This window comes from Syngnathoides biaculeatus, chromosome 10, assembly GCF_019802595.1.
Source record: "Syngnathoides biaculeatus isolate LvHL_M chromosome 10, ASM1980259v1, whole genome shotgun sequence".
Lineage (NCBI taxonomy): Eukaryota > Metazoa > Chordata > Actinopteri > Syngnathiformes > Syngnathidae > Syngnathoides > Syngnathoides biaculeatus.
In genome coordinates this window covers 22,516,686-22,529,250 of record NC_084649.1, presented here as the reverse complement: position 1 = coordinate 22,529,250, position 12,565 = coordinate 22,516,686, and the positions used below count along the sequence as shown (strand labels likewise).

The window sequence follows — 12,565 nt, the reverse complement described above, 5'->3', positions numbered from 1 at the left end:
ATGAACATTTTTTAATAACTGTCTGGAAAAAAACACTAAAAACTTTCACTCTTGAGATGACATAATCCCGGACAGCTCCTACCAAACGAGGGAAGAGGCGGAGTTTAGAGATTTTTCAAGTGTCCAACAGAGTTGATAGTTTTGCTCTTAAAGTATTTTCAAAACCTTAAACTGGTTAGTAATGTGTAAAAACAAGATGTTATGAAGACAGACCAATCATATCGATGTGTTAAAAAACATATTTCTGCTGACCATCATCCCGGATAAGAATGTTTCTGGTCCTTTCAAAATAGCTCAAACATTGGCTTACTGCGGGAAATCAAAAATCGAAATCATTTTAATCTTGTGAAATATCTGCACATCATCATACAAAAAATATACATAACAAGGGAGTCTATCTTATGAGGCTTCAGTTTTTTCCCAAACCAGCTTGTCACTTGGGACAATTAGCTCCAGTCAATCACTTCTCCTACTTCACTGTGCTCATTCACTTCCATCGTGTTGGATAAGTTTTGTCATTTGTGTAATTTCTGTGTTGTCGGCTAACAAATGATCTGCCAATAGTGAGTGGGGGGGGGGTGGTCTGTTTTCCTGCAGACTGGCAGTTTTGTTTAAGAAGAAATTGTACCTGATTCAAGATCAATTTTCCTGATAAGGAGCGAAGGAGTTTGTGTTGTACAAACACCAAATAGTCTCTTCTTTTTAATTGACTGTCTGCTTGAAGTTACAGCGGCTGGGCCACTGGGACATCTCAGAGCAATGGAGAGTGTGGTGAGGAAGTGAAGAAACGGGTCCAAGCGGGGTGGAACATTTGGCAGAAGAGTCTCCGCAAGGATGAAGCCCAAAGTTTATAAAACAGTGACGTACGGATTAGAGACGGTGGCACTGAAGAAACGACAGGAAGCAGAACTGGAGGTGGCCGAAGGGAAGATGCTGAGGTTCTCGCTTGGTGTGAACAGTTTGAATGGATTTAGAAATGAGCTCATAGGAGGGACAGCCAAAACTGGATGTTTTGGAGACAAGGTTCGAGAGTGCAGACTTCGATGGTCCAGAGGCGAGACCGTGAGTATATTGGTAAAAGATGGAAGCTTAAGATGGAGCTGCCAGGCAAAAAGAGCGAGAGGAAGACCAAAGAAAAGGTTGATGGATGGATATGAAGACAGTGGGGGTTAGAGAGGAAGATGCACGAGATAGGATTAGATGGAAAAAGATGACACGCTGTGGCAACCCCTAACGGGACAAGCTGAAAGGAAAAGAAGAAGAAGAAGAAGAGGTCAAATTGCAAGCAGTTCGGTTAATTATTGTCATTTTTGTCAATTTTGCATGTCGACAGGATGTTGTTTGTACATGAAACTTTCATGTCCGGCACATGCCCATTTTTACTCAGTTGTAAAATTTACAATACATCCATCCATTTTCTGTGCCCTGCGATTGGCTGGCAACCAGTTCAGGGTGTACCCCGCGTCCTGCCCGTTATTAGCTGGGATAGGCTGATAAGTGGCTCAGAAAATGGATGGATGGATGGATGGATGGATGGTTTGCACTTGACTGGTTCCACTTCATGCCCTCAACCAGAAACGCAGCCAAGGCACAGAAGGCAGAGAATAGCCTGTTTCCTATTCTGCTAGCGCGCCGGCACTCTCCATCAGCGTCACTTTCTTCTCTCCCCACAAGCCTCCCCGGCAGCGGTAAACCAGAGCCAACCAGCCAATCCACCTCTAGCGCACATTAAGGTTCTTATCGTCTTCAACCCTCCACATTCTTCCCCCCCACACGCCTCCAAAAGGGCTGCGCTTAGGCAATCTCCTGGCCTCCAATCTTAGAGTGTATATAATTGATTCTTTAAGGGTACATTATCAGGCTTAGTCTCTCTCTCTCCAGCACTCGCTGAATCTTGGAAGCGCCCCTCCACGAAATTCACAATTCTAAATTATTTTTAGTTAGTGGCTACCGTCTTGGAAAATTCATGGCAAATTGTAATCCCGTGTGCAAGGCAGCAGAGAACATTTATGACTTAGTTTTCATTTATCTAAAATACGACAGTGCAACTTCGATTTTAATTCCCTTGAGGTCATGTGATACGCAATCCAAACAATTATTCATGGAAACGTATTTATGGCTTTTGAGTTTGAATAATTAAAAAAAAATAATAATTTAAGATGAAAATGCTGAAACTCGGCCAAATTGTAAGGATGGATATACCTGGTTTAAGAGTTTTTTGTTTCACTTTTTGATATTAACAGTGTTTAATTAATTGGTACGTTTGTACAAGAATGTTTAAAAGCTGGAAAGCGTTGGCCTCACAGATCTGAGGACCCGGGTTCAATCCCAGCCCGCCCGTGTGGAGTCTACGTGTTCTCCCCGTGCCTGCGTGGGTTTCCTCCGAGGAATCCGGTTTCCTGCCACATCCCAAAAACATGCAACATTAATTGGGCACTCTAAATTGCCCCGAGGTGTGATTATGAGTGCGGCTGTTTGTCTCGATGTGCCCTGCGATTGCCTGGCAACCAATTCAGGGTGTACCCTGCTGGGATAGGCTCCAGCATTCCCATAACCCTTGTGAGGATAAGTGGTTGAATATTTTGTTGAGATTTCAGCCTACACTTGGGTCTTCCACATCTTTGCCTTGCTTTCCTTGCCTTCACAAGTTCACACCGTGACAATCTTGCTAAAATTAGCAAATATCGCGTTGTTCAAGTTGGTATTTTATCTTTTATTGTTATCATATATAATACTGCACCAACATTAAAAACCCTAAAATCATGTTATATTGCTAATGTAAGATACCAAATAAGAACAACAGTAACATTTCTAATTTAGTACGCAGTCATTGAATAGTACAAACATGTCACACCAGCAGCATCTGTCCAGATCAATGTCTACATTAACACTGTCCCTCCCCCAGAAAGAAAAACAAAAATCTATTTAACAAAATCAAACAACTGACGTTACATCAGCTTCCAACTTTTGTTAAACGGTCTTAGAGGCAGGAATTGTGCAACAAAACTACGAGCTGACTTAGCAGTGTAAAATAATCAGTACACGCTTACCTTTGTGGGTGACGCGCTTCCACCTGCATTAAAGTATGTACCTAAACGAACATTTTTTAATAACTGTCTGGAAAAAAAAACACTAAAAACTTTCAATCTTGAGATGACATAATCCCGGACACCTCCTACCAAATGAGGGAAGAGGCGGAGTTTACAGATTTTTCAAATGTCCAACAGAGTTGATAGATTTGCTCTTAAAGTATTTTCAAAACCTTAAACTGGTTAGTAATGTGTAAAAACAAGATGTTATGAAGACAGACCAATCATATCGATGTGTTAAAAAACATATTTCTGCTGACCATCATCCCGGATTAGAATGTTTCTGGTCCTTTCAAAATAGCTCAAACATTGGCTTACTGCGGGAAATCAAAAATCGAAATCATTTTAATCTTGTGAAATATCTGCACATCATCATACAAAAAATATACATAACAAGGGAGTCTATCTTATGAGGCTTCAGTTTTTTCCCAAACCAGCTTGTCACTTGGGACAATTAGCTCCAGTCAATCACTTCTCCTACTTCACTGTGCTCATTCACTTCCATCGTGTTGGATAAGTTTTGTCATTTGTGTAATTTCTGTGTTGTCGGCTAACAAATGATCCGCCAATAGTGAGTGGGGGGGGGGTGGTCTGTTTTCCTGCAGACTGGCAGTTTTGTTTAAGAAGAAATTGTACCTGATTCAAGATCAATTTTCCTGATAAGGAGCGAAGGAGTTTGTGTTGTACAAACACCAAATAGTCTCTTCTTTTTAATTGACTGTCTGCTTGAAGTTACAGCGGCTGGGCCACTGGGACATCTCAACCACATGCATTGTTCAGTTTGTATAAAGTACTTGTATAACAAAAACTTCCGAGATACAAATATTGAACTATCTTTGTCTCCCAAAACAAAACCAAAAGAAAAAAAAAAAAAATCAAGTTTGTAGTTTGATGCTGCGGTTTTTATCCGGCACACATCACTTACCCTGCAAATTCCTTAATTGATTCTTGTCTTCAATTTGCTTGGTAATGGCGAATAGACAACGCATGCACGTGGAGAACATGCAAACTCCACACAGGCGGGGCCGGGATTTGAACCCCGGTCTTCAGAAATGTGAGGCCAACGCTCTAAACCAAGCGGTCGGGAACCTATGGCTCGCGAGCCATACCTGGCTCTTTTGGTGGTTGCATATGGCTCGTGGAGCCTTCGTAACGACATACTGAACGTGATTTCTGTCGTGCAGAGAAGGTTTGTAATAGTGGGGTTGCCGTAGTTAGGTATGGAAAGCAACGCAAATGACATAGAGACAGTTTGGTCTAGTGGGTTGCCGTAGTTTTTGCGTGGGAGTCGACGTCCAGAGGTGCAGAAGGGTCTCACGCTGATTGTGTCGGAACAACTAATTATGGAAAAAGTCGCTCAAAGAAAAAAATAGGAGGACTACCGAAGTTTTTTTTAACAAGAATGGAAAGCCTTTGTGGAGTTGGAGGGTTCTGCTGTGTGTTTAAATTCCCAGATGGGGAGTATGCCAACGCATTCGTACTCGACGTTGCCAATCAACATTTTGCCAACTTTGCATAAAGACAAGATAATCAAACGAATAAAAGACATGCCTTTGTCGGCAAGAACTGTTCTCCAGCCTACCAGTATGATGGAAAATCAATTTGAATTACGATCACGATTAACGGATGGAAAAGCTGAATCTGACGATGTATGAAACAGACTATCAAGCCATTAGCAAAGCAAGGCAGCACCTGAAGTCGCATTAATGCTCAGAAGTACTTTTGTCATCGGTGGTTAGCAACAGCACAATGTTATCTAAAAGAATTCAGAGACTTTATTGTACTCTAAAACTGTTGGTTCTACATAAATGCGTAAATACACCTGTATGTAATTTTTTAAATATTGCATGGCTCGTTTGAAATTCAGTTTTAAAATATTTGGCATTTACGACTCTCTTAGTCGAAAAGGTTCCCGACCCCTGCTCTAACCAGTTGTGCCCACTGCGCTGAAGCCATTAGGCAAAACGAGACGGAGATGGAGGAGAACGAGGGCCTCCAGTATTTAAGGTCTCAGCATGTGGCTGTTTGGCCACGGTAAGGAAACCGAGGACAGTGAGAAAACAGATCAGTGCAGCAAAGTGGAGACTTGTGCAGCATCGTGTCACGATGACGCAGCAATGACTTACCAGCAGCGGTTTACGGGAACTCAGCATGTAGTTCAGCACGTTTCGAACACTGGGTGACAGCTCGCTTTAAATAGCAATTGATTTTTTTACAACCTCTGCCAAAATATTAAGACAAGCCGAGTGTGAAGCGGCTGGGATGAGAATCAGCTCCAAATCCGAGACTATGGCCCTCAGTCGGAAAAGGGTGGCGTGCCCTCTCCAGGTCGGGAATGAGATCCTTCCCCAAGTGGAGGAGTTCAAGTATCTTGGGGTTTTGTTCAAGAGTAAGGGAAGAATGGAGCGGGAGCTCGACAGACGGATCGGTGCAGCGTATGCAGTGATGCGGACTTTGTAACGGTCCATTCTGGAAAAGAGGGAGCTCAGTCGAAAGTCGAAGCTCTCAATTTACCAGTCGATCTACGTTCCTACCCTCACCTATGCGCATGAGCTGTGGGTCGTGACCGAAATAACAAGATCCTGGATACAAGCGGCCGAAATGAGTTTCCTCCGCAGGGTGTCCGGGCTCTCCCTTAGAGAACGGGTGAGAAGCTCAGTGTCGAGCCGCTGGTCCTCCGCATTGAGAGGAGCCAGATGAGGTGGCTGGGGCATCTGATTCGTATGCCTTCTGTACGCCTCCCTGGTGAGGTGTTCCGGGCATGTCCCAGAGGAGAGAGACCCCAAGGACAACCCAGGACACGCTGGAGAGACTATGTCTCTCAGCTGGCTTGGGAACCCCTCGGGATCCCTCCGGAAGAGCTGGAAGAAGTGGCTGAGGAAAGGGAAGTCTGGGTATCCCTGCTGAAGCTACGTCCCCAGCGATCCGACTCGGAAAAGCAGTATGATAATAGATGGATTGGTAAAAGGGAGACTGGGAATATGAATAAATAGTATCGCTGCAGTGTTTGGGACAGTGTTGCATTTCATTCTGTTGATATCGCAGTAGCTAACGGGACAATGTTTTATGAGCAAACAAGACTGATGGTTTTCCTGTCACATCTTTCACCATTGTGACATTGAATTATCCCAGTAGATGTGAGATAAGTGATGTATATCCAGTATTACACTGCAGTATATAGTAGTACTGCATAAACAACGGACTTATCTTCTTCATGTTCCTAACAAAAAAGGCACCATCTTTTATTGTGATTTTGGATCAATGAAACTGTTGGAAATGGCAACTGTACTGTAACTGTGTGACGGGCAAACAAGTGTCCAATGAAGAGTCCTCCGTTCTCTGCAACGCTTATTTTTGTCCCAAGACTTTGCTGCAGCCTGTAAATCACCCCCTGCTACTCGTCTCGGTTCTCGCTCTTGAATGGTTTCATTTTTTTGGTTCCTTTGCAACATCCTCTGCAGCTACGCTTAAAGCTGCAAGCCAGCTGTTAACGTTAACCGATAGCAATGTTTCTGTACAGCTAAAAGATGACGGCCAAGAAATGTCTGCGGTTTTACGAGCGCTCCTCTCTCGGAGTCAAAAGAGGCCACAGGACGAGGCACTCGGTGGGGCTGAAAGAGTCTTCGAGAGGGGGTAATAACACCGCAAGAATAAAGGAAGGTCGTTAAATGCAGCTGCACCCTGTCAGGTATTGGACCAAGTGACGTAGTGAAATTTCATTTTACCAAGCAGTAGTAAAACAGTTTTGTCAACAAAGTAAGCCAACATGAGTTGACAGTCTAGACTACAGTAGTGAATAAGTTACAGAGTACCACTTTTTGGCAACTTTATCTAGATAAACCCATGTATAAGAAAAAGTCAGTTGCTGGTGAAAGGAGGCATAACTTGCGCATGACAAAACAAAAACTCATTGGATCAGGATATGTTCACCGGCATGTGGTCTTCTAATTATGCAGTAATTTGAACTCCGTGACAATTTGCAATGACAACAGTGTCGTTTGGTCATGTTCCTGCGGCACCATCTTTTCCTCTTAGAACTCACAAATACCAGGGAGTGGTCCGAGTCGTGCTTGAACATAAACAAGCTAACGCTGCCAACAGTGTTAATCACGGTTTTAGTGCCGCCACGCTCCAGGATACGGAGGGCTGCGCTTCATTGTAACGATCAACTTCCTTTTTATCCTTTTCTATTGCACTCTGAATTATTTCTCCGCATATAAAATCCTCCGCGGATCCGATACATCCAGCTCTACAACGGGGTAAGGCCAAGCCCAACCCATAAAAAAGCAACTTGTATGCGGTATGCTGAATACGGGAAGTGGGATAACAGTTTTTCTTTGCCGCATTTGTGTTGGATCCAACCGCGGCTGACTTTGGGTGAACATTCGTAGGCCACGTATAGACAAACATAGATTAGCACAACAGTTCATTGAGCGTGAATCTATTAGTCATGCTTCAAAAATGGGGGTCCGGGATGATGCAGGCGTCCGTTACTGGTACGCTGGTCACTTGTTAGTTTAGCTCAATAAACTGCATCAGCGGATTAGCAGCCCGGGGATCTTATCTTGCTGGCTAGCGCAGCCGACTTTGAACAATGACTGAAGGTTAATGTAACTGCCGCAAGGCTACTCCGTCAACCGTAAATACTCGTTTATGGCGCTACACGAGGAGCATGAATATAAACAACTTTGTGCATTACACTACATCGCAATGTATGTATGTATGTATGTATGTATGGACGTTGTAAATTCAGTACAATTAATGAAACACAAATATTTAGCAGTATCGATAATGGAATCTGAATAACAACATTTTTATAACAGTTCACAGCTCAGTCTGCTAATCAGAAGACATTGTCATGTCCAAAACGGATTGAGAGGACCTGAGAGTTTCCGCGGAATTCATGATGTTGTGGCTGATTTTAAAATGGCAACAACAAAAAAACAACCACTGTCAGCATTTTGATCTCTCGACACAGCTGGCACGCATCTGCACGGCACAGATAGAGGGATTATAATCACTTGAGTGCGCCGACAGGACGTGCAGTGTGGCACTTCACTTGTAATTCACAAACTTTTGATGCGACGAGCATCTGTTAAATTCCTGCCCCTGTCTGCGCTAACTTCGGTGTCAGAGCTTCCAGATGTTCCTGAAACTGTTCCCCGGGGTTTGATTTGCTTTTCATGCCGGGAAGATGCACAATGTTGACTTCCTTCCGTCTAGAGACAAATAAGATGACATACACAGATAAGATCATCTGTTAATGTGTGGACTAATTGGGGTCAGACTCATTATTCTACCCGGCAGAGGGCTTAAACGGGATTAGACGGACAGTCCTGACTATGGGCTGGAATAAGACGACTGCTGGAGGAGTAAAAATGCCAAGAGCAATTACCAGGAACCCAAAATGTCATTGCAATGTTTAGGTGATCTTGGAAATGTTTTTTTTTTTTTAATTACCTGGGCTTTGCTCATGTCTAAAATGGGGTCAGTGATACAAGCAAACCCAAATTAATAGCAGCTGAAAGTGCAGTTCTGTTGCTGCGCATTATGACTGCCCAGACACGCCACGCACAAAAATCGACTGGCCAGACAGTCACCACAATTACTCAATTAAATGCATGCCCAGCAGCCATAAGCAGCTTTCAGGGAGTGAGCGTGCTCCGATGGTCACACGACCAGCTTGGCCTCAAATTGCAGCCAGTTCGAAAACAGAATGTATGTGCATGAATGTGAGGGGCAGAGGAGGAAGAGTGAAGCTCAAGGGAGAAAAGATGGCGAGGGTGGACGACTTCAAATACTTGGAGTCAACAATACGGAGCAATGGAGAGAGTGGTAAGGAAGTGAAGAAACGGGTCCAAGCGGGGTGGAACAGTCGGCGGGAGGTGTCTGGTGTTCTATGTGACAGAAGAGTCTCCGCTAGGATGAAGGGCAAAGTTTATAAAACAGTGATGAGGCCGGCCATGATGTACGGATTAGAGACGGTGGCACTGAAGAGACAACAGGAAGCTGAACTGGAGGTGGCAGAAATGAAGAAGTTGAGGATCTCGCTCGGAGTGAGCAGGTTGGATAGGATTAGAAACGAGCTCATTAGAGGGACAGCCAAAGTTGGATGTTTTGGAGACAAGATTCGAGAGAGCAGACTTTGATGGTTTGGACATGTCCAGAGGCGAGAGAGTGAGTATGTTGGTAGGAGGGTGCTGAGGATGGAGCTACCAGGGAAGAGAGCGAGAGGAAGACTAAAGAAAAGGTTGATCGATGTTGTGAGGGAGGACATGAGGACAGTGGTTGTTAGAGAGGAAGATGCACGAGATAGGCTTGGATGGAAAAAGATGACATGTGGTGGTGACCCCTAACGGGACAAGCCGAAAGAAAAAGAAGAAGACGATAAAAGAAAGTTTTTGTGATTTTTTGGACAGACTGTATTATTATATTAGAGGATTATGTTAATTTAAGCAAAGGTATCTGCCAACAGAAAAGGAACATGACAGTTTTCTTCAAATAAGTACAGAGCTAGAAACATAAAACTCCAAAACAAAAAAACTTTCACGAGCAAGGCTTGGGCACGACCGGGAGGGGCGTGGCCCGGCCGCAGCTCTGGACGGTGTCATCTCTGACACCTGTCACTGGTCACAGCTGTTTTGCATGAAGCAATGTGATTACACCAAGTATTTAAGGTGGAGTTTTGCCACTGGCATTTGCCAGTTCGTTGCTTTGTGTTTGTGAGCATGCTTCACCGCATCCCGGTTTACTCCTCCACTTAGATCCATAGTCATCGAACCCTGTTTCTCATGTTTTGGAACCTGCTTTCTTGGACTGTGTAATTGTGCATCTCTTTAATTAAGAATAAAACCAAGTGAACATGATGCCTCTGCCTGGGAGTCCTGCATTTGGGTCCGCCTCCGCACCACTGGGATGTGACAGCAACGTTGTCTTACACTTGTCTATTACCTATTACCTATCTATTCAACAGTGTTATTTTCTATTTTAAGATAAAGTTCTTCATAATCAGTAATAAATTGATAGACAGACAATCATATTTTGTCTTAGATTGAGAAATGTAATCCAGATTGGATTTGAGTTTGTTGCAGTGAACATTGTTCTTTTTGCAATTTTGGCATAGGAAAAATGAAACAATAGCGTACAGTACTGATGCTAAAATTAGTGCGTGGTGGAAATAGCAAACTATGACACAAGTAAACACCCCAGCACGGAGGCGATGTTCAACTTCACGTTCAAACCTTTCATGACAGGATTGGTGAACCTTTCAGAGACAGCCAAATATTCCACAAAAGGCGACACATGTGTACATGCTGTTCATCTTCGGCTTTGTATCCGATTCCCCTGTTGGCAACGCTTGCCGGCGTGAACAGAACAATCTGGAGTCTCCATTTCCTCCCAGAGGTGCATCGACTGTTTACCAAATGTCACGTTGTTCATATGTTCCAAATGCCTCTATTAACGCTGACCTTACGTTACAGACCCCGGACGCCGTCACCCCCGGGAGGCCGCGTAACAATCGGCGCGGGCTGACTCACCACTTTGAAGTCTTCAGCACTGCACTCCATGCCGCGGTAGTAGCAGGACAGCAGCATGTCTTTGATGTTGTGGCCCGTCCGGTCGTAGAACTCGCGCATGTTGAAGGGGCGGGGCTTGTAGTTGTCGAAGTCGGCCCTCTCCTTCAGGACCTGCAGGACGTGTTCCTCCACCAGGTGCGGGTCCCGGATCTCGTACCTGCACCAAGAAGAGCACTCCGATCCTCAGCCATAAGTTCAACGTTTAGCAATTTAAGCAGCTCATAACAGCAGTCGTGATTATGTGCTTACATTCATATTTCATTGGTGTTTCTTATTCATTGCGGTAATACTACGGTAATTACATTTTGTATGCAGCATAAGCCTATCGAAACTTTTTTTTCTCATATTAGAGCGCGAGAAAACGCAAAGGTGAGAGTTTTTTTTTCTCTGTGCATTCCATTACATTCTGTTTTCCAGGCCGCTTATCCTCAAAAAGGTCATTGTTTAATTTTCAAGGTTTCATTTTGGAACATTAATTAAAATGTGCATTTTTAGAAGATTTTCTCCCAGTTTTAAGGATTTACTTGGACTTAGTCTTATCAAGACGTACTGTTCTGTGCTTGAACATTTCACCACCGCAACCTAACAGTAACATGCTTCCGCCACAATGCCCAAGGGTTGAGAATTTATTTCATTTCAATATTTAAAAAGTCATTTTACAATTTCAGTCAGGAAACGAGCATCTGTTTTGAGGGGGCAGTCGGTCCTGCTTTATGCAAATGAGCCACTACTGAACTGTTGTGGGCGGGGCGGGGCGGGGTAGGGGGTTTCCATGACAACACACAGCTAAACTAAGGGTTGCTCCTTGTTGAGACCAGAGTTTTTAAAAAAGTGCTGTAATGGTAACATTATGGATTCTATTTTTATTCTGGAGGCAGTTCAACTTGCTTGTAGATTTGTGTGTAAGTGGGACATGCAGCTGATAAAACAATTTATTTATTATTACTTGGATGTCCCATTTTACAATTAATCGGTGGGACAGGCGCACAATTTTCCATAAAAAAAAACCTCCTTTCAGTGAATATATCTAAATATCAGCTGACATTTTTGTATTTCTTCCACAATATATCGCATGGCGATATAATACAGTGCAAAGACAATAATGAAGGATAAGTGCAGTTGGAAGCACCACAAGAACAAATTTGTAAGTAAGTTTCGATGCAACCTTGGGCACCATCACTTTGACGGCCAACAATTTCCAGCCCATAAGCAGCGACTTTTTTCACATGCTTTCAACCCTGCGGTTTATGCGGTGATGCGGCTAATTTGTGGATTTTTTTCCTAACGGCAGCAAGGGGGCACTCGAGCGGAAAAGGTAAGCGTGAGACCGGTGGAACATATGTGTCGAGGATGTGACTTTTGCCGGTATGTTTTTTTTAACCGGCCCTGTTAGCGCCACGCTAGCGGTTAGCGCGATGTTGCTACTTTTTTTTTTTTTTTTACCAGTATGTTTTGTTTTGTTTGTTTGTTTTTTGTTTTTTTTTTTTAACCAGCCCTGTTCCTGCTACCGTGTTGTTGCTATGTTAAGCTAAGATGAGGTATTAAAACTTTGAAAATGCTTTCTGTTTACGGTCTTTCTTTGTGAATATCTCATGTTTCAATGTGGGCGCTTGCGGCTTTTAGGGAGGTGCGCCTTATAATCAGGTGTGCTCTGCAGGCCGGAAATTATGGTAATTGTAATATCATCACATACACAAGGTGCTCGAGCGCCTCAAAAAGATGTTTTTTTTTTGGGGGGGTACAGCAGCAGATTATCAGCTTGGTAGTGAATGAGCAAAAGGAACATTTCTAGCTTCCAGGAAAAGCAAGATAAACATGAACATCCCACAAGTTGGTCACTTTTAACTGGGTTGTCCATAAATCTGAAAGTATTCCACCTTGGGTGAGTGAGTGGAACGA

The 12,565-nt window shown here is 43.6% G+C and overlaps 1 protein-coding gene across 2 annotated transcripts in view; it reads right to left on the bottom strand.

Annotated features, from left to right (window-relative positions):
* asic1b (acid-sensing (proton-gated) ion channel 1b) overlaps positions 1-12,565 on the bottom strand; it is a 192,132-nt gene that overhangs the window by 158,887 nt on the left and 20,680 nt on the right. For both annotated transcript variants that reach the window (XM_061831770.1, XM_061831769.1), the window contains exon 2: positions 10,628-10,823. In XM_061831770.1, coding sequence (XP_061687754.1) covers positions 10,628-10,823 — 196 coding nt within the window. The remainder of the gene's footprint in view (positions 1-10,627; positions 10,824-12,565) is intronic.